The sequence below is a fragment of the Aedes albopictus genome, chromosome 2 (genome assembly GCF_035046485.1).
Source record: "Aedes albopictus strain Foshan chromosome 2, AalbF5, whole genome shotgun sequence".
Lineage (NCBI taxonomy): Eukaryota > Metazoa > Arthropoda > Insecta > Diptera > Culicidae > Aedes > Aedes albopictus.
Window position 1 is genome coordinate 471,119,638 of NC_085137.1, and position 16,393 is coordinate 471,136,030.

The window sequence follows — 16,393 nt, forward strand, 5'->3', positions numbered from 1 at the left end:
TGTCTTCTGCAGCTCCATGCAACTGCACCGCCCGAGTGCTTGAAAACGTAGCCTGTCACGGACCGTCTGGTCTCTGGATCGTTTCCCCAGTCTGCATCCGAATACCCGTGGAACGATTCTTCACTTTCGCTACTGTAGATTAACTTCATATCCTTCGTTCCTTTCAGGTACCGCAGAATGCGTTTGGCTGCCGTCCAGTGAGCTTCTCCCGGGTTGCTGTTGAAACTGCTGACTGCATTGACCGCGAATGCTATATCCGGCCTGGTGCACTGAGCCACGAACTGCAATCCACCGACGAGTTCGCGGAAAGGTACATTTGCCATCCTCTCGACGTCATCGGGCGATTTCGGGCTCATTTCCTTGCTCAGTTTCTGGCTTGCATCGAACGGCGTGGAAACGGGATTGCAGTCATTCATTCCAAACCGCTCGAGCAGTTGCTCGATGTACTTTTCCTGGTCCAATGTGATCCTCCCGTCAACTTGTGTGACCCGCATTCCGAGGATCTGCTCCGCGTATCCAAGATCTTTCATCTGGAACCGGATCATTAGCTGCTGTTTCAACGCGTCGACTATTTCATCATCGTTGGCGAACACCAACATATCGTCCACATACACGGCCACGATGAGAATCTTGTCGCCGTCGATCAGGAAATACACGCACGAGTCCATCTTCGATTGCTGCAGACCGATTTCCCTGAGTACATTATCGAGCTTCTTGTTCCATACGCGACTCGCTTGCTTGAGTCCGTAGAGCGCTTTCTTCAAACGACACACCTGGCCGCCAGGGATTGCGAAGCCTTCTGGTTGCTCCACGTAGATCTCCTCATCCGTCAAGTCGCCTTGAAGAAAGGCCGTCACTGCGTCGAGTTGATGGATCTTCAATCCTAACCTCGCTGCTACTGCCATCAGGTAACGGACTGTGGAGTATCGGACCACTGGAGAGTAGGTTTCTCTATAGTCGACTCCTTTGATTTGCGAGTAGCCCTTCGTCACAAATCGCGCTTTGTACCGCTCGATCGAGCCGTCCGCTTTCGTCTTCAGCTTGAACACCCATTTCGATTTTAGGGCTTTCCGCCCCGCCGGTAGGGCACAGAGCTCCCAGGTCCCATTGTCACTGTGGGATTTCATCTCTGCCTCCATGGCTTCATGCCACCGGTTGCTGTCGTCACGCTGCATTGCTTCCGCAAACGTTTGCGGCTTATCGAGAAATACCTGAGATGGGGAAATGCTTTGAGGGACGGCACTGAAGCTCAACTGAAAATCATTGTACTTGCCTGGGATACGGCGCTCCCTGCCACTGCGCCTTACCACACATTGGGGGTCCTCTGGTTGTGGAGGGAGCGCAATTTGTGATGGGTCCGACAGCACTCCGCCGCCAGTTTCATTCGCTGGTAATGGTTCTGCTACGGTAGCTTCTCCGCCATGCTCGGACTCCGGGTCGATGTCCACTGATGCCATCCGAAATTGTAGCATCTCTGGTTCAGGAGCTTCCAGTCGTTCTTCGCTGCTGCCTTCGTTCAGGAACACAACGTCCCGACTCACATACACCTTCCTGGATTTCGGATTGTAGACTCGATAACCTTTCGATCCCGCTGCGTATCCGACAAAGATACCTTGCTCCGATTTCGGATCCCATTTCTTCCTTCGTACCTTCGGTATGTGCGTCATCACTCTCGTACCGAAAACGTGCAGATTGGATAGGTCCGGCTTCTTTCCGCTGAACTTTTCTTCCGGAGTCACTTGAAGACCTTTCGTTGGTGAACGGTTCACGAGGTAGCACGCTGTTCCAACCGCTTCGGCCCAAAACGATTTGTCCAATCCTGCATCAAATAGAAGGCAACGAGCACGTTCCACGAGGGTCCGGTTCATCCGTTCTGCCAGACCATTTTGCTCCGGATTATGCGGCACACTGGTTTCGTGTCGGATTCCACATTGCCGCAAATATCGCTTCATGTCATGATTCACGTACTCCGTCCCGTTGTCACTTCTCAATCGCTTCACTCGCCTATCTGTTTGGGTCTCTGCATACGCTTGAAAATCTTTGAAGCATTCCAGCACTTCCGTCTTCGATCGAATAAAGTAGATGAAGCACTTCCTGCTGCAATCGTCGACGAAGGTAAGGAAGTACTTGCTGCCTCCTACGGAAGTCGTTTCCATGGGACCACACAGATCACTGTGGACGAGATCCAACACCTCTGCTGCTCTGGCCCCTTTGAATTTGAACGGTTGACGTTGATGCTTCCCTTCCAAGCACGGAATGCACGCCGGCATATCGGATTCGTCGAATTGCACACCACAGACCATACTGCGAAGTTGCTTCAAACTGTGTGCATTCAAGTGCCCCATGCGGCGATGCCATAATCCGATGTCCTCCTTGGGCGTCGCGATGCACGATACATTTCTTCCGGTTTGGCGGAGACGATATAGTCCGCCTTGCTGATCACCAACAGCCACAATCCGACCGGTCTGGTCGAAAACTTCACACACGTCCTTGGAAAACACCACCTGATGACCACGACTGCAGATCTTGTGCACGGATAAAAGATTCATCGCCAGTTCCGGAATGCACAGCACTTCCGAAACATCGAGCACTTCGGTTGCATCACCCAAGTCGGCTTTGATTACCACGTTGCCCTTAGCAACGACTGGTGTCTCCATGTTGTTTGCAACTATGACACTATCACTCACCTCTTCTGCTTCTTTCAGGATTGCTTTTTCGCGACACATGTGGGACGACGTGCCGGAATCGAAAATCCACTCACCCGGATTTCCACGACGATGTTGGACCATGAACGCCGAGTGTCTGTCGAACTTCTTCGGTGCTTGTTGCCCGCCGCTGCGGTGTCCTCGTGGTTCCATTTTGCCTTCTCGCTGGCACTCTGAGGCGTAATGACCCGGCTGGTTACACCGGAAACACTTCACGTTGCTCTTGTTCGGCTTCGTTGACTTTGACTTCGCTCCGGGTTGGCCATAGAACGCCCGTCCAGACTCGCTTCCAGAGTCGTCAGGCCACTTTACATCCTGCAGTATCTTCGCACGTATCGTATCTGCTCGCATCTGGATCCCGGACGCTTCCAGGCCCATGATCATGGGCTCATACTGTTTCGGCAAGCCCATCAGCAGAATGCTGGACATCCACCGATCGTTCACCTCGAAGCCAATCTGCGCCAGTTTGTGCCTGGTGGACATCAGCTGGTTGACGTAGTCCTCCACCGTAGCACAATCCACTAATTTTACTCCGGTCAGTTGCCGAAGTAGTCCGAATTCCCGGATGTATCCGCTGTCCTGGAATGCAGCCTTCAAACTGTCCCATGCTTCCTTGGCCGTTGCAGCGTTCTGGACAAGGCTGTAGTTCGTCGGATCGATGCTCAAACAAATGGTTGCAAGCGCACGCTCCGAAAGCTCTTCCGTCGGGTTGTCCGTCTTGATGGCCGCCCACGTACCTTCTCGGATCATCACCATTTTGATTGCGAAGGACCAGGAGCTGTAGTTTTCCTGCCCTCGTAACCGCTCCGCCAATGGCAACGATAGGCTTCCTCCCGCTGGTAGGATTCTTGAATTCGTCGCCACCGGTGCTCCTCCAACGGAATCCGCTTGCTGGCTTCCTGCTCCTGCTGTTCTGGCCGGACCTCCGGCGCCTGGAAGTGCTTCTGAGCTGCTACCGTTCATGCTTCGTGTTGGAGTTCTCTGGAGCGACATCAATTTTCTTCTTGTATAAAAATCTTGAAATTTTCAATTCTTCACATCGGCGAAAAATTTTTCTTCAATTGTTTGTCCATTGCTATGGTGCCACAGGCCCATAACCTGAAGGAAAACACGTGTGGTTGCAACGGAATGACAAACTAGAATGATTTATTAAACTTAAATAATTCAAGGGTTACTATGACCAACACCCACACTTTTATATTTTTCCTGGAAGCCTATTTGGGAGACGGATTTTTTGAGAGGAAAACATATTGAGATTCTGTGATAATAAATTGTTGAAAAACGTTTATTATAATTTTATTTCATAGCAAATTTTATTTTCCGTGTAATTTTAAGAAAAATAATTTTAGAGTTTATTCGATTCCCTTAAACTATTTTATGCAATTCAGTATCATAATTTATATTTTATATAACTTATTTTGGTATCATAATGGCCAATTTTTCCGCACTGGTTCATTATGCAACTGAAATGAGTTGCATAATGAAAAATAGTTGTATAATGTTCATAATGCAACTCATTTGAGTTGCATTATGAACATTATGCAACTCAAATGGGTTGCATTATGAAAAAATCATTGCATAAAATTTTGTATGGAACTCGTTGCAAAACTCGATTTTTTCAGCACTCTTCGTATTTATCCAACTCGGCAAGCCTCGTTGGATAAATGAACGACTCGTGCTGAAAAAATCAACTTTTTGCAACTCGTTACATAAATAACTATTACTACGATAGCATTATTTAGGAAACATTTAAAATATGTAAATTGAAGCGATTCAATACAAAATATACAATGACTTCTGAAAGGTGACTAAAACATCAATTTTTCAATGATTTTTAAAAAACGTAAAATAGCTTCAAAAGACACCAAAAACCATTTTGAGATATACATAATAGTCCTAAATATCAGCCTAAAATTTAAAAAAAAAATGATTGTCCACGAAACAAAAATTACAAAAATGCTCAAACTATACCCCGTCTAAAGGCCGGGTTGGGTATTAGAGGGTTAATCTGTTTAGTGAGTACCCCTATTGTTCGTGCCGAGTCGTGCAGTTAAAAATCGGAATTTTCGACACGCGAAAATCGATTTTTCTCCTAAACCATGCGTCCGACGTAGGGTATTGCACCATTTGGGCAGGTGTACCTATTTTGGGCACTTGCCGCTATAACTAAGTCAATTTCAAACGGACTGATTTGAATTTTTGTATAGAGTTAGGCACGTACAGTATCTGACTCTATACAAAAACTCAATTCAATCGGTTTGAAATTTACTTAGTTATAGCGGCAAGTGCCCAAAATAGGTACACCTGCCCAAATGGTACAAGACCCTACGTCGGGTAAAGTGCGCTGGATTCGCGACTACGAAGTTGTCGAATGTGCGTGAAGGTTTACGTGAGGCAAAACGTGAGGGAAATATTTTTTGCTTTTTTTTCACGCACATTCTGACAGTTCCTTACGAGGTTTTTCATTAGAGCGACAAAGAGTTGGAATCTCTTTTACCTTCGTAATCGCGAATTGAGGGCCAGATCCGCTGCCCAGCGCACTACGTCCGACGTGAGGTTTCACGTATGGATTAGAGTGACTGGAAGGGAGAGTGGCGTCATGTTCCAATCCAATTTTGGCAGGTCTCCTGCTCGTTTGGAACGGGAATTTGTATGGATTTGACAGATGATCGCTGTTCCAATTTTGACACTGATGCCACTTTCCCTTCCAGTCACTCTAGTATGGATTTGGAGGAAAATCGATTGTCGCCTGTGGGGAAACTTCGGGTTTCAACCACGACGACAGATTTTAATGGGTTAGGACACCACATCCTGTCATAAATATTTTGATTCATAAAATCTGATCGTAAAATGGACGAGCTGAAAATTTATAGCAACAGATATCCGGTAAAAGCGACCTCCGCGGGCTTCGCACACTGAGCCAGCGTTACATTGGATGTAGTAGGCCCCCAGATTGCCGATGTTACACAACAAAACAAAAACTTGTCAAACTCTGCAAGACGTCCGAGTGATTTCGCTTTTTTACGGGAACGGAATCAGTCAAAATAGATTTATTTGTGGAAGTTTTATCAATCTTTTGTCCGGAAAAAAGTTCGTACTTCGAATTGAGATTTGTGTCGTGTTCACTATGTAAGCTGCGAAACTGTTAGGAAATTTGAAAAGCCTTCGTGCGTATCATTTACGTACCACCGGGTGTCCTTGAACATTAGTTCCTTTCTCCGTTCGACTTGAGGCGGCAATGAAGATCCCTCTGTTCTTCAAGTCGCTGCTGTTGAGCATCCCGGTTGGGGTCACATTCTTCGATTGTGTCGGTTACGTTGCCCGAGTGGAGGGCATCTCGATGCAGCCGGCCCTCAATCCGGACGGAAGTCCTGCGACTGATTATGTGTTCCTGTCCCGCTGGGCGGTCCGAAATATGGACGTTGAGCGGGGTGACGTAATTTCACTGGTTTCGCCCAAGGATCCGGGCCAGAAGATCATCAAACGGATTGTAGGTCTGCAAGGCGATGTCATTTCCACACTTGGCTACAAGGTACCCTATGTGAAAGTCCCGGAAGGACATTGCTGGATCGAAGGCGATCACACAGGTTTGCTGCGGAGACAGTACTTTTGCGGATTTGCAAATAACAGAAAATTTTTATTGCAGGCAACTCTTTGGATAGTAATTCATTTGGGCCCGTTTCGCTTGGACTGATAACCGCCCGGGCCACGCAGATCGTTTGGCCACCGTCACGCTGGCAAACGTTACACTCACAGATTCCCAAAACGCGACATCCCATATCACTCGGAAAATCAACGAATTCGACCAGCAGTAGTAACGGCGGCGGTGGCAGCAATCAAACTTTGCAGGCTCAAGAGAGGTCATCCTAAGTTGGTGCTTTAAGGGGCGCAGTTCAGGGGTGTAAATTATTCGTAGGTGTTCGAATCAGAGTTCGAAAAATACTTTGGATGTGTGAGCGAGATAGAGAACGATGCAAATAGTCAAGCCAAATTCCTTCTTATTTTGAAAATGTTTTACCTCTAGGAACTCTAGGAATTTGTTTGGAATATTTCCGTATTGATTTTTTTTTCTGAATATATTTTATGTAAATGAAAAATGATAAATTGTGGTTTCTATCAGTACTTTTCAAAGAATTCAATCAAAATAACTTCAGGATTAACCGTTAAGTTTTACTGCTAGATGTAAAACGAAAAAAATGGTCAAATTCTACCCAAATGTTTTCTTCTCGAAACTTTCGAATATAACGTTCGTTTGTCTGTAATTCTAGCATTCACATTTATTTTCAATTAATTTTATTACACAAGATTTCACTAAATTAACAATAGGTACACGTCCCCTTAAACTACGCTTTTGAAGCCAAACTGCTCAACCACGCGAACCGTGTGCTCAACGGCCACTCCTTCTCGAATCACTTTGTACTGTCCCACCTGCGATAGATCGATCACCGTGGAAGCTGCTCGTTGTTCCTCCCGCAGCCCTAACTGTCCCCCGTCGAAAACGGCGCCCAACATCGGCCACAGTTTCTCAAATTCCCGCACGTTCAGCGTACTCTGTTCGGAACTCCTGTTGGCACTGGTCAACGCTACCGGGTACCGAAATGCTCGCGAAACGTCCCGGATGAAATCGAAATCTGGGATTCGGATTCCAATCTTTTCCACGCCCGGATTGAGGAATGGATTATCCAAGTGGACAGATTTTCGTACCACGATTGTAACCGGACCCGGAAGCAGCTGCTCGAGCAGCTCGTTCGGCAAATGATCCGCTTGGCCCCAGTGCCGAAGGTCGTCAAACTCCGCCACACAAATGGCCACCGGTTTCCGCTCTTCCCGTCCCTTGATAGCGTACAGCCGCTGGATGGCTTTGGGATCGTTGGCACTGCAGGCCAGCCCGTACACGGTATCCGTCGGAAGCGCAATGACTTTTCCCGATTCGAGCAGGTTAGCAGCCTGGCGAATCGCTTTATTGTCACTGGATTTGATGATGGCGGTACCAGCGACCGGAGCGACTACGGAACCATTCATCTCTCGTGACATTTCCTCAATCGCAATTTTTGAACTTAATCTAACGAAGCTTTTTACCGATGATAAATTACGCGCCAAATTCATGTCTTTGCTCTCTGTTGATCGGATAGAATCGAATTCTCACCGAAATTATTCCCTCCAGTTGTGACCACAGGTTGGATTACAGCACTTGTAGAACGTTGTCATAGGCTCATCGGCGGAGCGGGTTTGCATTTGCATAAAATACGCTCGGTTGTGGGCACAAGCAGGGCAATCAGCATCGGTTGAGTCTACGTTCTCCCAGGCAGCCGAACCGCCCATAACATGATCAACTTCCTGCGAAACAGTAACATAACGCATGATTTCATTTCCAAAAATGCTGATAAGACTAATCCTAAGAGGTGCCTACGTACCTTCAACTTCGGATAGATTCGGGTCGATATCTTGCGCTTTATCTTGCAGATGTACGGGCAGGTGTTGCAGGAGAATCGCAGCGAATCGGTACCTTCTTCCACCAGGAGCAGATTGCCGCAAGTCGGACAAAACATCAGCATCGTTGAAGCGCCAGATTACGAACGAAAAAGTACCGACTTTAATTGATTTTGTTTGAGGAATTTAACCAAAAATCTAAATCTAAACTCGCAGCTCCATTTACCTGCGTCAGTCGGCTCCCGATGATCTGTCACGCACGTGGGTTTGTAATGACTCACACACACATTGTCAAACAAACGTCAACGCGTCGATCCCGCCTGACGCACAGTGGTTTCATGACTCGGTCATTGACCAATCAAAATTCCTGTGTGGTAGTGGTTTGTGTTCAGATTTTCCGTGTTAATCTATCTGTAAGAACTTTGTAAACATCTTTTGTTCTCACGTATATGGATAGGCTTGCAGTAGGTTTCGTGAGACTTTTTTTGGACAACTCAATAGATTATTTATCAAGATAAATAAATAATAGGCCTGACCACTTTTACAAAAATGTTCTCTGATTCTCAAGTTCACCCCCATATTTTTATTGGCATCTAAAAAGAAGTAGCTGGTCAAAATTTCAACCAAATCCATTGAAATTTAGAGATGCATCAAATCAATTTTGTGTTTTTCGAACTTCAAAAAAATCTTAACTACACTAAAACTTGTTAAAAATTAATTCTTCCGGCAGAATTAGAAAGATATACATGTTTGCTACAAGTTCTCCGAACAACGTTTGCCAATAAAGTTAATGGAAACCGAGATGGAAACATATGTAATTACCTGGCTGGGAATATTCTGTTCCAGGAAGCCGCGCAAACCGGTTTGAACATCCACTTTCCAGACTCACACACTCAATCCAGAATTGCCTGTTCAGTACTTTTTTGACGAAAATAGAACAGCAGAACTATCCGGTAGCTTCGGTAATCGATTTTACTGAGGCTCAGTACACTAACTGTCAAAATCTGATGCAAAAGGTAAACAATGCAATATAGCTGTATTCAGCTGTTCTATTTTCGTCAAAAATTTACCGAACACGGTATTCTAAATTAAGTGTGCACCTACATTTGTTCCATCTGGACGGGGAAACCCGTCAACATTAGATATCGTGCTTTCCAACAACCTGGTGAATATGTCAAAGCCAATCACGCTGAACGAGCTGTCGTCCGATCATCTTCCATTTTGCTTCGAAATCAGTCTCTCGGCAATCCCGGAGACAATCACATCCACCGTTCGTTGCTATGCACGTGCAAACTGGCCTGCGTTCCAAAGGGTGGTTAACGCAAGACTTGATCCAATCGATCCTCTGTTCGCCAACATCCAGGATGAAGACGGAGTTAATGCTGCTGTTCGTTGCTTCAAAGAGGTTCCTCTCGATGCAGAGTCCATCGCTGTGCCGGCGATCGCCCCCCGACCGTACGAAGTTGCGCGGTTGCCTGATGAAACTAAACTACTCATCTAACTTCGCAACAGGCGTCGGCGGCAGTGGATGAGGACAAGAGACCCTATGCTGAAAAACATTGTTCTGGCACTCAACGATCGAATCCGCACGGACTGCGCAAATGCTCGGTTCAGCAAGTTTGCCGATACCCTTGTGTCAATGGAACGCGGAGACAACAAAATTTGGCGCATCACAAAAGCGCTGAAGAACACCAACAAATACAGTCCACCACTGCGAAGCGGAGACACGTTAGAGCAACATTAACGGCGGCTACTATTCGAGCAACCCGCGCAGCGCTACCATTTTGACTTAACCACCCTATTCCACACCGGTAGCAATCAAATCTGGAGCTCGATTTAAATAGGTCGTATGTGCTTTTGTCGATTAAAAATTCGATCAGTTGGATTCGCTTATTATAGCGAAAACCGTTGAAATTGAGCAAAGTTGATACATACGGCAGAATCCTCACAAAACAGGCTTTCTGTTCCATCATTAAAAGTTTGCAAAATATCTGTCATATTGCTACAATGACTAAAATAAACTAATCGAATTTTATATCGACAAAAGTACATACGACCTATTCAAATCGAGCTCCAGAAATTAGTCATCCTGATTCGTATCGGGAGGGTTGTCATATTTTCATTGCATTTTTAGCAGCGCAACTGTCGCGCTGTTATATTTGGTCACCCACCCATAGCGCTACCATTTTGCGAGCGCATCTAGCAGCGACCGGTAAAGTTTCCTGCAATGATGGAGGGCTGCCAAACGGGGTATAGAAGCGCACCGTTAAAGGTGCTCTTAGTAGCTTGCCCCAACGATAAAGCCCAACTGCTTGTGGAGAGTTTTTGCTTGCTCATAACAACCAGTGTGTTGACGACAGGAACACCGCGGAAGCCGTAGAGCGATCTGTTGAACAAATCGATCAATCACCTCCAACAGCTGACAATTACTGGTTAGTCCGTCCCAAAGAGATTGCCAATATCATTCGCAACCTGAAAAACAAAAAAGCTCCTGGTTATGATGGAGTTAAAAACTGGCTTCTAAAACATCTTCCACGGAAAGGGTTTGTGGTCCTCTCAAAAATTTTCTCTGCTTGCTTTAAACTGAGCTACTTTCCAAACGACTGGAAACACGCTATAGTTGTCGCTATACCAAAAGCAAACAAAGATACGTCTGTTCCGACAAACTATCGACCCATAAGCCTTCTTCCGACATTAAGTAAGGTTTTCGAACGAGTAATATTAACCCGTATCGAGAAACACTTGGAAGTAACCCGCATAATTCCGAATGGCTTCCAAAAGGGGCACTCTACCAGCCACCAAATTGTTCGGCTAGTGAAGGAAGTGAGACGGAATTTTCAACAAGGGAAGTCATCAGGGCTGATACTTCTCGACGTCGAAAAAGCGTACGATTCGGTCTGGCACGGAGCAATCTTGCACAAAATGCTTCTTGGTAATTTCTCTATGCTGATCCTCAAAATGGTCCGCAGTTTTCTGAAGGACCGTACGTTCCAAGTCTCCGTTAACGGCAGTACTTCCGATCGAAAACCTGTTCCATTTTGAGTCCCTCAAGGGTCTGTGCTGAGCCCTACACTATACAACATTTTCTCTGCCGACATAGTTAAAATCAACGGAGTCGAGTACTATTTTTTCGCCGACGACACCGGATTTTTGGTCTCTCATCACGATCCAGCAGTTGTTGTCGACACTCTCCAGGAAGCGCAGAACTCTATCCAAGAGTACCAGAGAAAATGGAAGGTTAAAGTCAATCCTGCCAAATCACAAGCTATTTTCTTTACCCGACGTCGAAGCCTTCGTCATTTACCTCAAAGCCAAGTGTCCTGCGGTGGTGTGGATATTCCGTGGTCTCAAAATGTTGGCTATCTCGGCGTGACGCTGGACCCCAAGCTAAAATTTGGCTGCCACGTGGCCAATTGTCTCCAGAAATGTGACAAACTCACTAAAATGCTGTACCCGCTCGTCAAAAGGTGATCTCGACTGGATCGCAACCTGAAGGTCCTTCTGTACAAAACCGTTTTTCGGCCAACGGTTGCGTATGGATTTCCTGCCTGGTACGATTGTGCACAATCGCACCGGAATAAAATCCAAGTCAAACAAAATCATTTGCTGAAAATGATGCTGGACCTGAGTCCTTTCCATGCGACTGAAGAAGTACATCGGCTTGCTGGAGTGGAGAAAATCGACAACTGGTTCCGGAGACTTATTCCTAAATTCCTGCAGAGCTGCGCCTCATCTGTTAATCCTCTTCTACAAGAGATGGCCGTTTAGACATGTGATATTAGTTTTAAGCTTTTCTTTCTATCAATTTTTCCCAAGCTAAAGACCGGTCCAGAAAGTATGGGCGCAGTAAGAAAATACTGGCATTTCATAACTATTGATGACTAGTTCTTTTTGAAAGCTACATCCTGTTGGTCAACCTATTTTCTCAGCATTTATATGACGGTTTTTGCGGTTCCAACAGTATATATCAAAATACATGAACTTTCAACGGAACACCATTGAAAAATTGTGCACAAACGATGTACAGAGTTTGAAAGCTCACTTAGGAAAAGAACAAAATATGGTGGGAGTAAGTTAGAAAATTGTGCAACTAGCAATTAGCAACCACGATGGGAATAACACGTTAAAGCATAGGCAAAAATTGGGTAAAAATACAGATCCTGCTATCCCTCGTTTGGATAAACAAATAATGAAGGTGTTTGAGCACAACAAAAAACCTTCTAACTAACACAGAGCGGAGTATGACCAAAAAAGTTACATTTTGAATTCCAATGTTAATCGTGGCAACGAACGTTTGAATTTTCGATCCTATAGTAAGCAGAAACAGACAAAACGGAGCCCGAAACAAGAACCATCGATCAGGCCCAGACAACTGAAGACTAGGTGCGTCCATACTTTCTGGGGCAGTCTTTAATTTAAAGTTTTTTTTTTCAAATTTTTCCTTTTTCGTCGAATTTTTGTTAGTTGTTGATTAGTTGTCTTTGAATAAGTTTTTGTTCTATGTCATTGTTGTAAGGAGTTCCATATCTCAATTGTTGAATGTAAATCACTAATTGTATTCTCAATTTAGTTGAATATCGGAGTTTTCGACTAGCGAAGTTGGATTTTTCTCCAAATCCGTGCGTCGGACCTAACTTCGGAAGTAGTGCGCTGTATAGTAAACCTGGTCCGCTATACAGCGCATCACTTCCGAAGTTAGGTCCGACGCACGGATTTGGAGAAAAATCCAACTTCGCTAGTCGTAAATTCCGGGATTCAACGGCACGGACAATATTATGCTTTTGGTCGAAATACGAAGTGACCGAACGTGCGAAAATTGAGTTTTAACCTACTTAGAAATGTCGCAACTCAATTTGGATTAGTGCATATTGTTGCTCTTAATTAGCTTAATGATGCGCAACAGAAAAAATAGATTCAAATTTACTTCGCAGTTGCAACTTCGCATGTGCTTCTAGCGACGACTTCGATTTGGTGGTGCGACGATAATATTTGTTAAGATAGAAATAAATGTTGAATTGAATAGTCTATTTTACGAAACGACAACAGTGTTGATATTGATATTAACAGTCACGGGCTTGGGCGCAACCTTCTGTCAAATTTTCATTCATGAAATGAGCGATCAGCTGATCCCAAACGTCTCGTAAAATGGCTCATTGAATTGAATTAAAAAGATATCAACGATTTTAGTTATTTTTTTAAACCATAGTGGTTTCGCAGCACGGCGTCACGAACACTAATGCAAATCTACTGGTTGAAAATATGCCCATTTGATTTTGCCGGGAACAGCTGATTTTTGTTTACTATTTTCAACCAGTAACTCAGGTAGTGTTCGTGTAATGCAACGTGTACGTACACGCAACACCACTAAAAGCAGAAACCACTATGGTCCACTGCACGAATTTGTGCTGGCCTGCTTACTCCCACACGAAATTTGACGTTTGAGCGGTGCCGACACCGCTCAAACGTCAAATTTCGCGTGAGAGTAAGCAGGCCAGAATAAATTCGTGCAGTGGACCATTGTGCGCTAGTCCGGGCGGGCAAAATGTGTCGAAAAAGCAAAAAAGGGTTCCGTTCATTAACGTTGACCTTTCTTGAAACTTGAAATAATTATAGCACAAAAATCACAGTAAATGCGACCAACACCGATTAACGGTTGTCTTTGCCGCTTTGACACTGCCGCCGTCCAACCCACCAGTGTGGGTGGTGAAAGCAAAATTTACAAACAAAAGTGAAGGCGTAGGCGCGCGAATCGTTCGGTCTCCAGTTTTGCGGCATCATTATTCTACAGGCAAAAGCGGAAATTTCACAAATTTTCAATGGAAATTACAACCAAAAGTAAGAGCGCCGTAAAACAGCTCACTTTCATTTTAATAAATATCAAATTGTCCACAGATTTCATTGAGCAGCTGCCGGCGATTCGTCAAACCATCCGGGAGGCAAGCTTCTTCGCCATCGATACGGAATTCACCGGTTTGACGTCGGATCGGAACGTCATGCCGTTCGATACACCGGAGGAGGTGTATCTGAAGACGATCGAAAATTCGGCACATTTCGTTATCATTCAGTTTGGGTTGTGTGCGTTCCAGGTTCACCCGGAAAGTGGACAGGTTAGCTACAAATGCTTCAACTTCTATTGCTATCCGAAGGGGCGCGTACCTGTGTTCGCCTGCCAAGGGGAGAGTATGCGCTTCCTGGCGGATAACGGGTTCGATTTCAACAAGCTATTCAGGGAGGGATTGTCCTACTGTGGCGAAGTGGACGAGGAGCGGCTGAGGACGGAGTTAAAGGATAGACAAGATCAACGGGCCGCAACGTTAGAAGCAAAAGCAGAAGAGAATGGCAATAACGATTCACTGAACATGGTTCCCGTACCTCCGGAGGAGGAAAAGTTGATAGGGGAAATAAGCGTGCGAATTGAAGAGTTTCTCAAATCGGAGGATAAGGACTACACTATAACCAACTGCAACGGGTTCCAGCGGAAGTTGATATACCAGATGATCGACTCACAGTTTAGAAAAACTATCTCCACTTCCTCGGTGACCCTGGAGAATAACCACAAAGCCATTCTGGTGGAACGCAAACGCTCAAAGCAAGAGGAACTAAAACTGGAGCAGGAACGGGTGGCTCAGGAAAACGAGGACCTGGAACGTATGGTGGGGCTTTCGCTTGTTCTGCAGGAATTGTCCCAGGCGAGAAAGTTGATCATTGGTCACAACATGCTGCTGGACTTGCTATTCATCATACGACAGTTCTTCCGTCCACTGCCACATAGCTATCAGGACTTCAAGAAGACAATGCGGGAGTTGTTTCCACTGTAAGTAAATTATTAGAATAAGCAATCAGGCAGACATTAAAGCAGCTTCATGTATCAACCCTCTCTTATTTATTGCGCCTTTCATCTTCCAGTATCCTGGACACCAAGTACCTGTGCACAAACGGAGAACTTAAAGTGCACATCTACTCGTCGGTGTTGGCTCACGTATTTGAAGCGGTTAATAAGGCGCCCTTCATTATGCCGGATGTTACCTGTGGATTCGAGGAGCATAAGTATTCTGCCGATGACACGAAACATCACGATGCCGGTTACGATGCGTATCTCACCGGCATGTGCTTCCTGGGATTGGCCAGTTTCTTCAAGGCGGACCTGAAGGACATCACACACGATCCGGTATTGAAGGCCTATTTTAACAGGTAAGTTGACGCAATGGCTCAAACTCTTCGTCTTCTAATGCTATTCCTTTCACAGAATATTTTTGCTGCGAGTTTCCGAAATAAACTACATCTACACACATGGGAAAGAACGTAAGTTTAACGTTGCATAATGGTTTTGCGATCAATCTGGTATAAATTCTGTACTTTACAGCATCCTTCTCGCGAGAGCACGTTTTCTTCGTGTCCTTCCCGGAGAGTTGGCGTCAGAGCGACATCGTGAACCGTTTTCGCAACTATGGTCAAGTGCACGTGAACTGGGTCAACAGCAGTTCGGCGTTCGTTACCTTGCACAATCGTGACTATGCCAGTCACGTGATCAAAACCATCGACAAAGCTAGCATCTCCATCTGTACTTTGACCCAGTTCAAAGCCAAGCAGCAAGTATTGTTCAATCGTGTGTGGATTTTGCCGAGTAGGGTAATAACCGTACGTTTCTTTTCTATATTCAGTTGGCTGGGGTTAAAAGAAGGCACGATAGTGATAGTGCCGATCATGGACACCACCAGCAACATCAGCAGCACCATCATCCCCACCACTCCCACCATCATCACGCCCACCACAAAGGAAAAGCGGAAAAAGAAGAAAAATCGCCATCGGTAGTGCCGCCTCAGGTTTCCGCCGAGGAGGTGGCTGCCTTTGGGGCCGCCAGTCAACCGAAAAAGGCCAAGAAAGGACCCTTCGCTGAGGACGACAACTGGTGAGCAGAGCCAAGTATGTAGGACATTTTATATTTTTATTTTGTCTAGAGTATTTTTTTCGACGCAAACAGATTTTTTTGGGCTTGACTCAGGAACTAAGAACTAGAGGATGATGCATTTTTATGCTCTAAGACGTACCGAATTCATTTGTTACTGTTACTTGATACCAGAGAAGTAGCCAATTTAGAAGCCTTTTAATTTTGTCAGCATAGTTTAAGGACAAACTTCTTGAAATCCCGCTTCAATCAGAACTTCAGAAGCACAAATCTCAAGAAGCAAGCTTCAAACAACAGTGTATTTTATAATTCTGTTCTTGCTCACTAGTAATTAGCTTAAAATAGAATGCGC

At 45.3% G+C, this 16,393-nt stretch overlaps 4 protein-coding genes across 5 annotated transcripts; 2 read left to right on the top strand and 2 right to left on the bottom strand.

The window, feature by feature from the left end:
• Window positions 1–5,662: 5,662 nt before the first annotated feature.
• Window positions 5,663–6,809, top strand: LOC109418080 (mitochondrial inner membrane protease subunit 2). The gene is made up of 2 exons (XM_019692253.3): window positions 5,663–6,292; window positions 6,352–6,809. Exons 1-2 carry the CDS (start codon window positions 5,944–5,946, stop codon window positions 6,573–6,575), a joined length of 573 nt encoding a protein of 190 aa, XP_019547798.2. The 5' UTR covers window positions 5,663–5,943; the 3' UTR covers window positions 6,576–6,809.
• Window positions 6,810–6,956: 147 nt separating this feature from the next.
• Window positions 6,957–7,811, bottom strand: LOC109418079 (threonylcarbamoyl-AMP synthase). Its single transcript, XM_019692252.3, has one exon. It carries the CDS (start codon window positions 7,809–7,811, stop codon window positions 7,044–7,046), a length of 768 nt encoding a protein of 255 aa, XP_019547797.2. The 3' UTR covers window positions 6,957–7,043.
• A 39-nt stretch (window positions 7,812–7,850) lies between these two features.
• On the bottom strand, window positions 7,851–8,355 carry LOC109418081 (DNA-directed RNA polymerase III subunit RPC10). The gene is made up of 2 exons (XM_019692255.3): window positions 8,120–8,355; window positions 7,851–8,042 (listed from the first exon to the last, which is right to left on the bottom strand). The coding sequence occupies exons 1-2, from the start codon at window positions 8,258–8,260 to the stop codon at window positions 7,857–7,859; spliced, it is 327 nt and encodes a 108-aa protein (XP_019547800.1). The 5' UTR covers window positions 8,261–8,355; the 3' UTR covers window positions 7,851–7,856.
• Window positions 8,356–13,676: 5,321 nt separating this feature from the next.
• LOC109418078 (poly(A)-specific ribonuclease PARN) lies at window positions 13,677–16,153 on the top strand. 2 transcript variants are annotated; one of them, XM_029870827.2, is made up of 6 exons: window positions 13,677–13,970; window positions 14,028–14,949; window positions 15,042–15,326; window positions 15,382–15,437; window positions 15,499–15,724; window positions 15,797–16,153. In XM_029870827.2, the coding sequence occupies exons 1-6, from the start codon at window positions 13,952–13,954 to the stop codon at window positions 15,945–15,947; spliced, it is 1,659 nt and encodes a 552-aa protein (XP_029726687.1). In that variant the 5' UTR covers window positions 13,677–13,951; the 3' UTR covers window positions 15,948–16,153. The 2 variants fall into 2 exon arrangements, with proteins under 2 accessions (XP_029726687.1, XP_029726685.1); XM_029870825.2 differs by having other exon boundaries at window positions 13,682–13,970; window positions 15,499–15,728.
• The last annotated feature ends 240 nt before the right edge of the window (window positions 16,154–16,393 follow it).

Coding starts and splice junctions, on each gene's coding strand:
- LOC109418080 (XM_019692253.3), top strand. CDS start 5,944: ATGAAGATCCCTCTGTTCTTCAAGTCGCTGCTGTTGAGCATCCCGGTT. Junction 6,293..6,351: donor GATCGAAGGCGATCACACAG/GTTTGCTGCGGA, acceptor TTTTTATTGCAG/GCAACTCTTTGGATAGTAAT.
- LOC109418079 (XM_019692252.3), bottom strand. CDS start 7,811: ATGAATTTGGCGCGTAATTTATCATCGGTAAAAAGCTTCGTTAGATTA.
- LOC109418081 (XM_019692255.3), bottom strand. CDS start 8,260: ATGCTGATGTTTTGTCCGACTTGCGGCAATCTGCTCCTGGTGGAAGAA. Junction 8,043..8,119: donor GAATCTATCCGAAGTTGAAG/GTACGTAGGCAC, acceptor ACTGTTTCGCAG/GAAGTTGATCATGTTATGGG.
- LOC109418078 (XM_029870825.2), top strand. Junction 15,327..15,381: donor TTGAAGGCCTATTTTAACAG/GTAAGTTGACGC, acceptor TTCCTTTCACAG/AATATTTTTGCTGCGAGTTT. Junction 15,729..15,796: donor AGTTCAAAGCCAAGCAGCAA/GTATTGTTCAAT, acceptor TTCTATATTCAG/TTGGCTGGGGTTAAAAGAAG.